Source organism: Puccinia triticina, chromosome 18A (assembly GCF_026914185.1).
Source record: "Puccinia triticina chromosome 18A, complete sequence".
Taxonomy (NCBI): Eukaryota; Fungi; Basidiomycota; class Pucciniomycetes; order Pucciniales; family Pucciniaceae; genus Puccinia; species Puccinia triticina.
The window spans coordinates 1,892,543-1,908,965 of record NC_070575.1 but is presented as its reverse complement, the minus strand read 5'-3'; the positions used below and the strand labels follow the sequence as shown (position 1 = coordinate 1,908,965).

The 16,423-nt window shown below is 46.8% G+C and overlaps 1 protein-coding gene across 1 annotated transcript; it reads right to left on the bottom strand.

Moving 5' to 3' along the window:
* Nucleotides 1-3,411: 3,411 nt before the first annotated feature.
* On the bottom strand, nt 3,412-3,977 carry PtA15_18A248 (uncharacterized protein; the record flags this gene model as incomplete). The annotated part of the gene is made up of 2 exons (XM_053164768.1): nt 3,412-3,489; nt 3,615-3,977. The coding sequence occupies 2 exons, from the start codon at nt 3,975-3,977 to the stop codon at nt 3,412-3,414; spliced, it is 441 nt and encodes a 146-aa protein (XP_053028745.1).
* Between the last annotated feature and the right edge of the window lie 12,446 nt (nt 3,978-16,423).

Here is a 16,423-nt window from a genome sequence, read left to right as displayed (position 1 = left end):
TTCCCATCAAGATCTGAGGGCCTCCCAAAAGTAATCTGGAGCCCCAAAAGCTAGATTTCCCTGCAAAAATATAGACTTTTTGGTCTATATCCGCAACTATGAGGGTCCCAGATGTGACAGGAAGTCATCTATTGGTGCAGAACTGCGTTAACAGGTAATAGCTCTAGGTAGGGTTGTGGTAGCCTCAGCTTCTGCTTGATATAAGGTTTACAGCGGCGCAGCCGCCTTGGCCTCTAGTCTGGGAAAATGAATTAAAGAAATATTTCTTTTATCCCTTGTTATTGGAGAAGCATCTTCCTGAGCCAAGCAACTTATGGAACCCAAATTTGATTCAATCATTTCAATTTCTTTCAATTTCTGAGGATTCTCATTGCATATTTCTGATCATAAAAAAAAAAAAAATTCCAATATTCAAAAGAATTCCCAGTCACATGACACTCACCAACTCTTCAATTATGACACAGGATTCTGAGTGAAAAAGAAAAACTCAAATTTGGACCACTGCTAATTTTCAAGACTACTTATCTGCAGAGGCCCATGTCATATATTTTGTATTAAAACTTGAAGATAACCTGAGAACCTTTTTATGCTTATGCCAAAACCTTAGCCTCAGGACCCTTGTCAAAATGGATAAACTGAAGCATATTCTTCTTTGCCACAATAAGCCTGAAAGGATTTTATTCTCAAGTGGAAACAAGTAAGAAACTGATGATTGGAATAGTGTGAAATAGATCAGAAATGAATGGAAAAGGTGGGAAATCTCAAACTAAGCAACAAGCATGAAAATGTGATCCATGCTGGTGTTTATGGCATAATTATTGTGTTGTTGCTGTCTTCAGTCAATTCTATTTGCCTCCTTGATTCTCAGTTCACAACCACATTGTCAGAGGCTGAAGGCAACACTGAAGCCATTACACTACATGTAGTTGTAGTGGAATTTAGCAAAATTATTTTGTATTGCTATTACACTTTTATGTATCAGTGTTAAATTAAGTGGTGAGTAAATAAAGTACAATAAGGCAATAAAAACACAAAATACAAGGAATACTGGAGCATCAACAGTGCCTCACCCAATTCATTTCAACCCAGAAAAAAAGAGCTAAACCCAGAATCTGATGTAACATCAACTAATTTTCCATCCATTGGGCTTGCCAGCCCCTCAAGGCCTCACCAGTGCAAGGCCTCTATCTTCCTGACCAAGGGAAGAAATTGTGTGGTGTTGTGTCAGCCTTAGAGATACAACAAGTATCCTAAAGTCTGCAAAAACTGGTAAACCATTTACAAATCCTGAAATATTATTGAATATTCAGAATCCTCGTGATAAATTAAGGGGGGTCACCCACTCAAAGTAACCCCTCATTCCTACTCCTTCATACATTTTTTCATACATGTACATATAGCCATAAAGCGCTCCAAAGAGCAGGAAAACTACATAAAAAATCTTTACATAAATTAAAATACATAAGATTATATTAATTAGTAAAATACCTTTCCCCCGTGAAACAGGAACCACGGGTGAGAGTAACACTTAGTACAAATTGATATTACACTTCATATTAAGCTATTTCACATGACAATTGGTTATACAAATGTCAAGTGTGGGAGTAAGGGAAGTTGTGTAATATTGTACAATTAAAATACCCATAACCAAGGCAGATTTCACGTCTACTCTTGGCATTTACCCATAGCCAAAACCAATGGGAATATTTCAGCGCCCTCAAAGACCTCTCCAGTATTTAAGGAGGTAACTGATCCACTGTAATTGTCCCCTCAGACATTTCACCACCCATTAACCTGTAAGTTGACTCGTGAAAATTCTCCTCTGGCTTATTAAAGCCACCACTTCTTTTATTTCTGCCCTTTTGGCACGAAACCCACTAGATCTTAACTCTAAAAATTGCCAATATCCCTTATAAGCATTTATTACAGTTAAATCTTTATAAATAGTTGCTGTAAGACTCCCGCCTCTGACGCGCAGCCAATCAGTTTAAGCGCTTACCAGCTATTTCTAATTCTAAACCTTATATATCCCTGTTCTTAATAAGTAAACCTTATTAATTACAAATATCCTCCTCTTATATAAGAGTGTATAAACCCTTGTAGTGGCTAAATACCACGTAACAAGTTTGGCACATTATTGCCAGTGTTTTATTTCAGTACAGTTATAGTACTAGGGCAAAAACCCTTATTTCTGACGGGTTTTTACCCTAAGTTTCATAAACATAGCTGACATGTTGGATTTGTCTTTTGCATCAATGGCCAACCAAACAACAAGATAATCTCTCATTCTTCCTACTATTCAACATGGCCAACAGTTTATCCAGTGCGCTATGCTAAAAAAAGCAGCCTTTTAGTGTATTTCAGCGGTTGCAGTTGACCAATACATGGCAAAAACCATATATCAATCCAGTACTATTGCAAAAAAGGGATTCAGATCAAGAAAATAGCTGCAAATCTTCTTTGATGTAGTTATAAGCAAGGAAACAATTTTGTGGTGGTTTAAGAATTATTGACACAAATTATTAGCTTCATTGTTTAAATTGTTGAGTGAAGGTTCTTGGCCTGGCAAAACAGAAGGGTCATCAAGGCTGGGGGGAGGACAGTTTTTCTGGGAGTTTGTTGCGTGTAAGGATGTGATTTGACAGAGGCTAATGAGTCCATCCTTCAGGTCAAGGAGGAGTGTTGAGATATCTGTGGTGTGGGGGTGGGTGCAGATCAATGCAAGACGAAAATAAGTGAGTGAAGAATAATCAGAGCGGGACGCAAGGCAACAGTGGGCCGCTACGCTAAACTACGCTATTTTAGCCCTAATGTTTAGCGTAGTGGCAAAAAGCGCCAACCTTTTTTGAATAGCGTTAGCGCGCTGTTAGCGCCGCTACGCTTCGCTAATTTTCAGCGGCGCTAACAGCATACCAATTTTTGTTTAGCGTTAGCGCTACGCTACAGCTGCTACGCTACGCTACGTTGCGCTAAGGCGCTTTTAGCGGAAAAAAGGCACCTTTCTTGCCGCAAAAAACGCTTTAGCGCAGCATAGCGCGCGCTCTTTTGCGCCTTGCGTGCTTAGCGTTAGCGCAATTGCACGCATCTGCGCTAACGCTACGCTAAGAGCTAAAATAGCTTTGCATCCTTTGCGCGTAGCGTTAGCGCAGATGCGCGCAATTGCGCTAACGCTACACTAAAAAAGAGCACATTTGCGCTGCGCTACGCTACGCTAACAGCTATGTTAACGTAGCTGACCCACTGTTGCGCAAGGCAAACATATAAAAGTGGAGGGGTTGGATGAATGAAAATAACCGCTACACTTACTGGAATTTCCAGGGACCTTATCTGCCACAGCAAGCTCTCCAACCAAGTTACCTGTGACAAGTCCCTGGAGGCAAGCTGAATAATGGTTGTTTCCATCCATTAAGCTCATCTCTTAGTTTGGCTTAAAGGCTCCTGGTGTGCACCGCTCCAAACGGAAGCAGTTGGTTGATAAGTGCTTTGAGACTGCGAACATCACAATCTCACAGCAGCACGTTGTGGCAACATTTCGTGCCTAACATGAATCATTTGAGAAATTTTCAAATCCAAACAAGAGCAGTGGAATAGCTGGACAATTGGTTAGTGCTCACCTTGGCTGACCATTGGTTGAGGGCACTTTCAACTTGATTCTTGCGAACCAAGTTGGAGACAGTCCCACGGACAATCCCAGCTGGCTTCTTGCCCCCAACAACCCGAGATTTGTTTCTACCGGGATCCTCTTCGTCATTGGTATACTCATCCAAGGCTAACTCGGCCGCGGTAAGCTCAGTACCTCTACAACAACGATGGTGTGGCTGTTTGGTCACAGTCGCTGTGTCCAACTGAGCTTCACATCCTTCAGCAAGTTCCTCCTTGTCCTCATCTTCTTCATCGCTGTCCTCCGCAATGTCTTGGATGAGTGCGGCCTTCTCATCCTTTCTCAAAAGCTTGTAGGCTGCAGAAAGGCACTTCATCACATCCTTGTTTTTGATGCCTCGACCACCTGTGAGTTAGAGGAGTCCATTTTATTTTCAGGGGAGCATACTGTTGATGGTGAAAGATGAAAATATGACAAGGGGGGCTGCCTCACTGGCTTGAAAGATCTTGCGGGCTTGAGTTGTCTGGAGGAATTGGTTCCAACAGTTGGCCTCGCGAATGGCAACACGTCGACCGCTGTGCAACAGGTTTGATTCATCTTTCCGTACTCTTTTTGGAGGGCAAGGTGTTGGGTTTGACTTACAGGACTGCCCAAACCATTGGCATAGAGACCTGGAGTTCAATTGCTTTGAGAGCCATCGCCTGCTCCTGCTCATGAAAAAACTCAATGAAAGCAGCTTGATCAGCTGCCGACATAGCTCCTTTTGAGTTTTCTTGGGCAACTTTGCGAAGCTCTACAGCTGTCATCATCTTCAGTTGTTCAATGGGGATGGGGTAACAAGGGTCAGATGGGTTCTCTGTTTCTATCTTCCGTTTTTTGTTAGGTCTTTTGCTTGCTGGTTGATCGACGCCACTAAGAGGAGGAATGCGCGCAGTCGATACTGGAGTCATATTTACAAACAAGGCAAAGCTTAGGGAGAGAGGAAGGTCAAGGAATTTAGCGGTGAGCGATGGCATTTAGTGTAGAAATTTTTGGCTGAGCTAAAGTTCTGCCTCAATGCTACAATTCCTGCAAGTGGCATACTCCAAACAATGTCCCAACCAAGTTCTTAAGATTGGGAGCACCATTTGGAGCAGACACTGCAGGGCTCAGGCATCAAGGAAAGGACAGATCAGAAGAAAAATGCAAAGAAATATATGTACTTGGCTTTATGTGGTTGAGAACCTAAAGGAAGAAAAACCGCGCCCGGATACATGAGAAAATGATGATATTTGTGGATGAAGTGGTTGGCCGTTGAGTTGTTTGGAAGCCACAGCGGTGGTGTAGCGGCAAAGATAACAGATATGTACGGCTTCTTTCTGAAAAGGCGCAGGCGGTCTAGTTGCAGAAAGAAGGGAATCAGTGTCCGCGTGAAGCAAGGGGCAACAAAGGGAGTTGAAGATTGAGGACAGGTGAAAAAACAAGAACACTTACGCTTTTAAAATAATTGGAGCCGTACAATGTTAGGCCGCAATGTGGAGGAGAGCAAGGGATTCAACGGAATAAGCTGTGAGTGAGAGTCGTACAAGCAATGATAGATGGTGATGGAGGTGATGGTGATGGTGGGAGGGAGATGGGTCAAATCCTGGTTGAGATGCGACTGCCGCGCGAGGAGCTGTGTGCGCAGCCGCTGGCTGGGGGTCTCAAGCCGGTCAGGTTGGACAACATGTAAATATGTGGCAATGTAGCAGAACCGCGGGGAACTGGCGGGAATCGGAAACTGACTACTACATCATCTGTATAGCCCGGTCTATGCACCTATGTAGTAGTCTATATATAGGAATGTGTGGTGAGTCCGGCAGAGACCTTGTCTCTCCCGGCTAGGTGAGTACTCTTCCTTCCTCCTTGTAGTGTTCCACATTGTTGTACTTACAAGAGACCTTGTCTCTCCCGGCTAGCCTCATTGAAATACAGCCCCCAGATTGGACCTAGAACTCTTCAGGCTTTCAGCCTCCCCTCCAAGCCCCTTTTAGTGCCATATCCAGTGAGGGTCTACCGGACCCTTACACTTTTTTTTTCTTGATCCAATCAAAACCAATTGTTACCTGCAGAAAACTCAACCAATCCGACTCCATCATCCCCAGGATCTCGCCTGGTCTCATCTGATCCAACTCCAGAAAATTTGTCTGGTCTCCACAAATTCCCAGCATCTTTGGCTGGTCGTCTCTCCCAGCACCCTCGGCTGGTCGTCTCTCCCAGCACCCTCGGCTGGTCGTCTTTCCCGGCATCTTCGGCTGGTCGTCCCTCCCTCTCCCCGTCCCGGAATCCCTGTCCGGTAGTCCTGCAGCTGGCGGCAGTCTAACGGTCCCTATCCTACATCGCCTGGTCTTCCTGATCCGACCTCCTGACCTCCTTCCTGTTTCATGACAACAAGAAACAACAACTCCGACCCTCTTTTTCCCATCACTGATCCAGAAGAGATCCTCCGAACAGCCCGACGACGAGCCAGGCTAGACGCTCTTGCCGCAGCGAATCGACTAGCCCTAGCGGCCGCAACCCCTCTCCTTAACTCACCAGATCGACAAGTCTCCGCTCCTTCTCCTCTTGCATCAACCCCCGGCATGCAGAACACGACCACTCCCACCGAACCGACCGCCTCCCAAGGCGGAACCGAGGGTATGAGCATTGCGGACTGCCTTAGAGTAGTCATTGAGATCCAACAAACAAACGCCTTGCAGCTGCAAGCCGCCCAGCAGAAAGCCGAAGAAGACCGCTTACAAGCTGCAGAACAACGTCGCCTGGATGCCGAACAACGCCGTCTAGATGCGAAAAAATTTGTCAAGCAGCGACGAAACGACCGAGAGCGCATCCGAGCACTCGAAAAAGCCACTTCAGTGAAGCAGGAATCCTCGTCTGCAACACCTGACTTAGAAGAAGGCCGGATCAATCTCACACGGTTTAAAGCCTCAGATGGCCCCCACTTCAAAGGCCCTGTACAACAAGTCAAGCCTTTTCTCACTTGGATGCAGGGAGTGTCAATTTTTTATTCGACTAAGGCTGTTAAACACGCCGACGACAAACGCCTGATTCTTGGGGCGCTCATCACCAATACTAACCTTCTTGCCTTCTACACAAACGAGTCGCCCAAGTTTGAAGGGAAGCCTTGGGACGAGTTCAAAGCTCGTCTCTTTGAATTCTGTCTACCCGAAGACTGGCGAGCCGATATCCGCCGATCAATTGTTCAACTCAAGATGCTACCCTCCGAATCGTTCCTGGAGTTCAGCAACCGTGCCCGGACCCTCCAAAGCCTGGTCAATTTCGAAACCGCCTCCTTTGAGGACTTTGACCTTGCCGAGTTCATTGCGCTCAGTCTACCCCACGCACTACAGGTTAAAGTGCGAGAATTCCAGCTCCTCAAGAAGAAGCCTTTCAATTTTGGAGAATTTGAATGCCGAGTCAACGGATTCTATGTTGATATGCCGCGACCCCGCACGATACCATCCCACTCCTCCTCAACCCTTCCTCCACAGGACAATGGAGTCCTTTCCCCATACCTCTGGCGCCTATTTTCGTACCTGGACTCAATTGGCAAATGCCACTACTGCAAGACTTACTGCGGGAACACCGCAGGTGCATGTCCCAGACCACTGGACCAAAATAAGATTCATATTGCGCCGTCCTTTTCCATTCCCCCCCAACCGACGAACTATGTGGCTCCTCGAGCCTGGCCCAATGCCCAGGGCCCATCAAGTGGCAAACCAACCTCTCCCACTGCAGGCCGCCCAACAGGCCGCCCAGCTGGAGTCGCAGGAGTCAGCAACAAAGCCCCGGCATTTGATCAGGCAGGAGTGTTGTCTGTTGCAATGATCAAGGGTCAACTAGAAGCCAAAGCGTTAGACTACGGTGATGATCCTCTTGTGTACATCAGACGTGACAAAGAGGACTCCGTACCCTCCAACAATGAGCCCACCACCACAAAAGCGGAAACCCTTTCTCTGGCTGACATTCAAGTTGTTCATGCCGCCACCACGGACTATCCAACGTCCTTATTGGACTTCTTAGATAATCCAGAAGACCTGCCTACCACCACCGAGTATGTCCCCACTCACTCCTCCCCTACCCCTCGGCACCTTCATCAACTCCATGCAGGGAGATGCTTACCTGGCCCTCATTTTACAGGGCTCAAGTATGTCAAGACCCTCTGCTGACCCCCGTCCCCATCAATTCTGCCAGCGCCCAGAAATGAATTCATGCTAGTTCCAACACACTCAACCACACCATGTTTCTTTATTTTTCCCCTTCTCCCCTCTTACACCACCGCACCTGATTCAACAAAAGGACAAAAGAAACTCAAAGTTACAACAGCCCAACACCCTCAACCAGAACATTCACCAACAAGCCCCTCATCCATCACAGTGCGACATTCCCCCCCATTTCCTTTCTTCTCTCCCAATTCACCCGGCCCAGATCCCTTCCCACAATTGTTTCTTCCCTTTTGCGTCCACTCTCCCCACTCTGGTTATTGTTCCCGCCCTTTTATAGGGGGGGAGACTGTGAAGCCCCTGCCGTGGATGGGGTTTCACACAAAGGATCACGACATTATGTGACCCCCTGCACAGACCAAGTATATGTTCTCAAGTTTCTTCTCCCCTAGTCTGGCAGAGACCTTGTCTCTCCCGGCTAGGTGAGTACTCTTCCTTCTTCCTTGTAGTGTTCCACATTGTTGTGCTTACAAGAGACCTTGTCTCTCCCTGCTAGCCTCATTGAAATACAGCCCCCAGATTGGACCTAGAACTCTTCAGGCTTTCAGCCTCCCCACCAAGCCCCTTTTAATGCCATACCCAGTGAGGGTCTACCGGACCATTACACCTGATGGAATGGGTTGTCATGCCAATGGGACTAACAAACGCACTAGAGATGGGCGCTTTGCATCCGGGTACCCGCGCGTGTTTGGATACCCGCGGCTGATTTTAGCCATTTCCTGGAATCCGCATCCGCATCTGCATCCGACAGCGGGTACCCGCGCGCCTGGGCAGATACCCGTGCGGGTATCTTTGGATACCCGCCCCTCAAAACGTGCTTACCAGTTGACTGCTTCAACCGGGAGGCACTTCTCCTGGCTGTCGACCAGGGGGGACTTCTCTTGGTTGACTGCTGCATAATGCTGTCATCCAGGAGGGACGCCTCCCGGTCGACTACTTGATATGGCTGTTCCGGGAGGGACTCCTTCCGGTCGGCTGCTTGATATGGGGAGGGACTCCTCCCAGTCGACTGCTTGTTATGACTGTCGACTGGGAGGGATTCCTCCCGGTTGACTGGTGTGTATAGTCGTTGACCGGGAGGAATCCCTCCCGGTTGACTGGTATGTCTACTTGTCAACCGGGAGGGATTCCTCCTGGTTGACTGGTGTGTATAGTTGTTGACCGGGAGGGATTCCTCCCGGTTGACTGGTGTGTATAGTTGTCCCTCCTGGTTGACTAGTATGTCTAGTTGTCAACCGGGAGGGACTCCTCCCGGTTGACTGGTTGATATGCCTGTTGACCGGGAAGGACTCATCCCGGTCAACTATTGTATCTTGCTGTTGACCGGGAGGGACTCCCCTCAATTGACAGCAACATAGAATGGCTTTATGGCTGCCGACCGCTGCAGCTCCCATACCCTAGGGAGAGCGGATACCCGCCAGAATACACAGGTACCCGCTGGATTCTGCCAGAATCTCAGACATCCGCATCCACTGGCGGGTACCCAAGGGCCTCCAGCGGATAGCAGATACCCGCAACGGGTTACGTGCGCCCATCTCTAGAACGCACCCGCAACACATCAGGCACGCCTTGAGGAAGCTTTGGGGGACCTTGTGAATACCATCTGTGTCGTGTATTTGGACAACATTGTTGTTTTCTCGAACTTGCACCAGGAACACGAGCAACATGTCCAATTGGTTCTCAAACGTCTCAGGCAAGCCCATCTGTACTGCAGCGCCAAGAAGACCCAACTCTTCCGGGAAAAAATCAAGTTTCTTGGACATTGGATCTCAAAAGCGGGCATCTGCCCAGACAACAACAAGGTCAAAGCCATCCAAAAGTGGCCGTCTCCACATTCAACAAAAGGAGTAAAGCGGTTCCTTGGTACTGTACAGTGGATGAAAAATTTCATATGGGGCCTGCAGAACTATGTCGGCACACTCACCCCCTTGACTAGCTCAAAGCTTGACAAACAGTCCTTTCACTGGGGAGAGGCTGAATAAAAAGCTTTTCAAAACATCAAACGGATCATGACCAGCCTGCCCGCGCTAAAGAACGTCAACTTCGACTGGGAGGATCCGCTCTGGCTATTCACGGACGCTAGCGGCTCCGGCCTTGGGGCAGCACTGTTCCAAGGCGCTGATTGGAAACAGGCCTCACCTATTGCTTACAAGTCCAGACAAATGACGCAAGCCAAACAGAACTACCCGGTACACAAGCAGGAATTACTGGCGGTAGTTCATGCCCTCCAAAAATGGAAGATGCTGCTCCTTGGGATGAAAGTCAATGTCATGACCGACCACCACTCGTTAACTCATCTTCTCCGTCAACGCAACCTCAGCCGCCAACAAGCTCAATGGACCGAACTTCTTGCGGACTTCAACCTGACCTTTGAATACATAAAAGGCAAGGATAATACTGTAGCAGATGCCCTATCAAGGAAAGGTCAAGACAACAAGGACAAGTACCCCTCATCAACTGACATCGCACGAGTTGCAGCATTGACAGAGGTGGGAACTTCCCTCTTGGCGGATTTGCGGAACAAGATTGTCAAGGGTTACGAACTCAACAAATTCTGCATGGAAACAGGTGAAGCCTTGCCGCTAAGAGAGGATTGCGTTGAGGTAGACAGCATGCTCTTCATCAAGGGACAACTGGTGGTCCAATTGATGGCTGGACTACGCCACGCATTGATCAAAGAAGCCCACGCCCACCTTTGCCACCTTGGCTACCAAAAGACGTTGGATGAACTACGTACAGATTTCTTCTGGCCACGACTGGCAAAGGATGTACTGGAATTCACCTCCTCATGCGAGATCTGTCAACAAACAAAGGCTCCAACCACAGCACCAACCGGAAAAATGTTGACCCCATCAGTACCTCGACTCCCATTATCTGCCCTCGCCATCGATGTTGTGGGACCACTCAAGCAATCGAACCACTACGACATGATCCTGACAGTCACATGTCAACTATCAGGTTTCACCAAGATTATTCCTTGCGTACAGACGGACACAGCAGAAAAAGTGGCCTCCCGTTTCTTCACTGGATGGATCAGCACCTTTGGGGCCCTGCGGTCCATCCTCAGCAACCGCAACAAGTTGTGGACGTCTGAATTTTGGAAATCCCTGATGTCAAGGATGAAGATTGACTTTCACATCACCTTGGCCTTTCACCCTCAAGCAGATGGACAAAGCAAACACACCAACAAGACTGTTGGACAAATCCTCCAGTCAACAACTATCAAACGGCACAGCAAATGGCTGGAAGCCATACCTGGGGTAGAATTTGCAATCAACAGCGCAACAAACGGGGCAACAGGGGTCAGCCCATTTGACCTCGTTTTTGGACGCCAACCTTGGTTATTCCTGTGCGCGCCGCCCAAAGAGAAACCAATCCCGGCGCTGGAGAACTGGCTGAAACTCCGCAAAAGCAGCTGGGCGGATGCCTGCGACGCACTGTGGGTAAGCCGCGTTTGACAAGCGACACATCATAACAAGAAGTGCAAAGATCGGGCCCCACTTGTCAAAGGGAACAGGGCAATGCTGAACTTGGCAGATTGGCAAGACCGACACCAGTCAGGAACAGACAAACTGAAACCGCAATTTGAGGGGCCATATTGGATAATCAATGTATCAAACCATGGCCAAAATGTTGAATTACAGCTTCCTCCGGGGGACCGACAACACCCAGTCTTTCATATTTCGAAAGTGAAGGAGTTCATAGAAGACAAGACGCCATGCCCAACAATCCTGATGATCCCACTGGATCCAATTCCTGCAAATGACCCACCACCCACTCCCCCGCCGCCACCAACACCAACATCACTCCCTCCAAACAGTCTTATAGGAGGGGAGGATGTGAGCTCGCACCCCACGACCTCACCAAAGGAGTCACAAGGGTGTCACCAAACCACCTCCGACCGAGTTCTTAGACCTCGCCGGCCCGCGCCCTCCTAGTCCAGCAAGGAAGTACTGACACTTCCCCTGGACTAGGTGAGCACCCAACCCTTCCTCTTCCCTTTCTCCTCTCTGTTGTATATAGAGGGAAGTACTGACACTTCCCCTGGACTAGGTGAGCACCCAACCCTTCCTCTTCCCTTTCTCCTCTCTGTTGTATATAGAGGGAAGTACTGACACTTCCCCTGGAATAGTTTGCAATGCATCCCTAGTTAGGTTCCAGAAGTGCTCCCCTCCAAGGTTAAGACCTTGTATTGTGCCCCGCCTGTGCTTTGCTCCTGCCGTTGCGCCCCCATTAGTGAAGCTCGCTCGCCGAGCTTACAGAGGGACTCCTCCAAGTTGACTGCTTGATATGGCAGTCGACTGGGAGGGACTCCTCCCAGTTGACTGCTCGATATGGCAGTTGACTGGGAGGGACTCCTCCCAGTTGACTGCTCGATATGGCAGTTGACTGGGAGGGACTCCTCCCAGTTGACTGCTCGATATGGCAGTCGACTGGGAGGGACTCCTCCCAGTTGACTGCTCAATATGGCAGTCGACTGGGAGGGACTCCTCCCAGTTGACTGCTCAATATGGCAGTCGACTGGGAGGGACTCCTCCCAGTTGACTGCTCAATATGGCAGTTGACTGGGAGGGACTCCTCCCAGTTGACTGCTCAATATGGCAGTCGACTGGGAGGGACTCCTCCCAGTTGACTGCTCAATATGGCAGTCGACTGGGAGGGACTCCTCCCAGTTGACTGCTCAATATGGCAGTCGACTGGGAGGGACTCCTCCCAGTTGACTGCTCAATATGGCAGTCGACTGGGAGGGACTCCTCCCAGTTGACTGCTCAATATGGCAGTCGACTGGGAGGGACTCCTCCCAGTCAACTGCTTGATATGGCAGTCGACCGGGAGGGACTCCTCCCAGTTGACTGCTGTGTATGGAAGTCAACCGGGAGGGACTCCTCCCAGTAGTGTTATTGAACAGGAGGAATTCCTCCAGGTCAAAGTCGTTGTATAGCAGTGGTCAACAAGGAGTATACACCCTTGTTGATGATCAATAAGCACCAGTACTGTGCAGGTGTTGAGGCAGATGGCTCGGGACCCTAGGCAGATGCAAAGACTGTGCGCCAAGTCCAACACTGAGCTACAGTCTTAAACCATACTCACTATCTTCTTTTGATGCTGAGCTACTCCATGATATATCATGGAATGAAAATGGATGAAATTAAAGTCTCACCCTGGATTGCGCATTTCAACTGACAGCAAATGCTTGATTTCTTTTCATAGTGAAGTCTTCCAAAAGGGCACTCCAACCCAAATCACCACCACCCATAACAAGAAGAAATGCATCACCTGGAAAAATTGGGTCAAAGCTCACACCAGAATCATGGGCACTTGGTGGTAAATTTGCTTCCAAACCTGAAAAACTTCAAAGAACTAAGAGTTTTCTTTTCTTATCAGACTATGTGATGTAAGGTATGTACAATAGATTGATATATAAAGAAAAAGGAAAAAGTGCCTAAGAGCAGGAACAGAGCCGCTCTCTACTTTTAAGTTGAGACTGAGATAAATTAAGAAAAGAATAGTGTTGGCTTTCAGCGGTCTTTCATGGTCAACAACCATCATTCACTAAATTTCCTTTTCTGTTCTCTCCTGAAGGTTTGTTTGAGTCTTACTTGTATTTGTCTTTTGACCTGGGTGACTTTTCACTTTGTGTTGGCTATACCGCTACGTAGCAATGCAATACAATCTACAAGATGAACTTTGCCTCAGCTGCTGTTGTTTTATTCTAGCCTCTGCCATCTTTGAACACAAATCACTTTCCAATATTTCTTCCTGCTCTTTGAGCGGTATTGGGGTGTTTGGTCTGTCTTTCTTTGACGGTTCTGTCTAAGATAAATGAATAGAGTGTTAGCATCTATCTAATCATCTCACCATGAGTCTCTGAAGCCGCTTACCTTTGGTGCTTGCTGAGATTCTCTTGATGAGTGATCTTGGGCCGGGATTTTCTGTAAGCCTAATCTTGCTGCTCATGTGCGTCGGACCTGTTTACATCAGAAGATGATTTCAATTTCACAACTCCTGGGGCGCTGATTTGGACTGCAGAAATGGTTTTCTTTTGCTTACCAGATTCAGCAGCTAATTTAGTTCCCGGCGTATTCCTCAATTTATGAGTTAGGCACCGTTCCCCTAAGCTGGTATTCTCACAAAACCAACTAACAATCCAAAACATCTGGCATCTCATCTTGAGGCCTCATTACACATGTACATAGCTCTTCCATTGGTGGTGAATCAGTCAACTGGGTTTCAGGACAGCATTTATCTTTTTTCACAACCCACCCTCCATCCTGTTGTAACCTTAAGTGGTTAGGTTACAGTTAGTGACACTCGCCTGTCGGAAGACCATAATATGTCTTTGGGGACTAAGCTGTAGAGCTTATTCCCCACTTCTACGCAATTGATACGCTTAACGCTTTTGGTCATATCACATCCAAATCCTCATCCACAGCAGGCACAAGATTTGAACTTTCCAATAGTATTCAAGGCATCACCAATTCCATTAACTACCGGGTCTAACTTAATAAAATAGTGGGAAGTGGGGGCATGAGGACAGCCTATGCAGCTCAGGTGAAAACAGAGCTTCAAGTTGGAATTGAGCACATCAACAACTGGGTAGCAAAAGTCAGGTTAAATGAATCACACCCATCAATTCACCAACATGAAACTGATGCACTGATGTATGAAGGCTTCTCCCATCAACTTACCCAATTCAAGAAAGAACTCAGTCACTGTGAACATTTGAGAGAAATGCTCAAGAGAAAGGGAAACTCCATTGAGGTAAGAAATTGTCCCTTGCACCTGATGTGATATGTTTAAGGGGCCGGCTTTATGCACTCCAAATATTTACTACATGCACTCCAAAAAAGGAGTGAACTTGTTTCTACTCCAATAAATGTTGGAGTGAACAAAGGTTCACTCCAAAAGTGGGCTAAATTGGCGTGTTCAGAAGTTCACTCCAATATATATTTGGAGTGAACCTTTGTTCACTCCAAAAGTGTGATAAATTGGAGTGTTCAGAAGTTCACTCCAATATTTCTTGGAGTGAAAACTTGTGCACTACAAAAAATGGAGTATAAAATTAGGCACTCAAACTGTGGATTGGAGTTCAACCCACTCCATTCTTTTGGAGTGTGGACCACTGGGCACTCCAAAAAAGTGTGGCCAGTGATTCCCATGGAAAAAGAGCAGATAAATAGGCTCAGACACACTGGAATCCTTGGGGCCTAGTCTGAAGGGGAGGAACCTGAGTGTGGTGGGAGTTTGTCTGTAGGGGGGAGGCAGAGTCTCCAAGGGTCAAAGCACAACTTTCTTGATCTGGAGGAGCTGCTTGGAGTGCATGCATGTATTTAAAATAGGTGTGCACTCCAGTATTTATGGGAGTGTACAGTAGTGCATTCCAATCTTGAACCAGACCAAGTTTCAAGATTGGAGTGCACAAGTTTCCACTCCAATAAATGTTGGAGTGAACTTCTGAAAACTCCAATTTAGCCCACTTGTGGAGTGAACAAAGGTTCACTCCAAATATTTATTGGAGTGAACTTCTGAACACTCCAATTTAGCCCACTTTTGGAGTGAACCTTTGTTCACTCCAATATTTATTGGAGTGGACACAAGTTCACTCCTTTTTTGGAGTGCATGTAGTAAATATTTGGAGTGCATAAAGCCTGCCCCTATGTTTAATGCCATGCTAACTAAAATATTTTTGCTTCCAATTCATCATCTTGTCCGCCATTTTTTAGTAGCTGATGGCCCAATCAATTCACCAACAAATGTTCACTTCCTGGAATACTTCTTGGAAGGCCATTATGTCAAATATTCCAGCAAACATAACTTTTCTGTGCCTCAAAATCAGCCAGGAATGGACCCTGATTTATTCAAACTCATGAATGCATTCACACACTAGTCATACAATCAATCTAAAGGCAAGCACCTAGTCAGTGACCTGCAGGGTGTGGGCCCAACTCTTACTGATCCCCAGATTGTTGATATGGATCCCAAGTGTGTTCAAAAATCATCTTTTTTTCCAATCATCCTCTTATGACTTCCACCATTTCTTTTGCTGATGTGTTTCCTTTTAGATCTTGGTCTGATGTGAACACCAGCAGTGAAGGAATTGTAAATTTTTTGAAGGAGCATTCCTGCCGCACAGGAAATGAAGTTTGTGAAGCACTACATCTGGGAAAAGCAGTGGACTTGAAATGGGTAAAGCCCTGGGGATCACTGGCCCACCTTCTAAAATCCAGAAATGAAGAGCTATCTGGAATCTCTTAATTCAAAGTTTGATTCACTATCCCCTCCACATTGCCCATTCAATCCTGTATCAACACAGTTGTAGCATTTTCTTCCAATTTACATTAACAATTCCTCTTGTCAATCCATTCATCTTCACCTTTTTTTCTTGTCAATACTTATCAAATTGCCTTCTGGCTTTCTTTACAAATCTTACATTGTCTTTCAAAATTCTTTCTAAATTTGTATTATACATCCTCAGTCACATTTAACATTTTCTTGTGAATCCTCATCAAATTCCCTGTTGGCTTTCTTTCCATATCTTGCATCATCTCTCAAACCACTTTCTCATTTTTTATTATACATC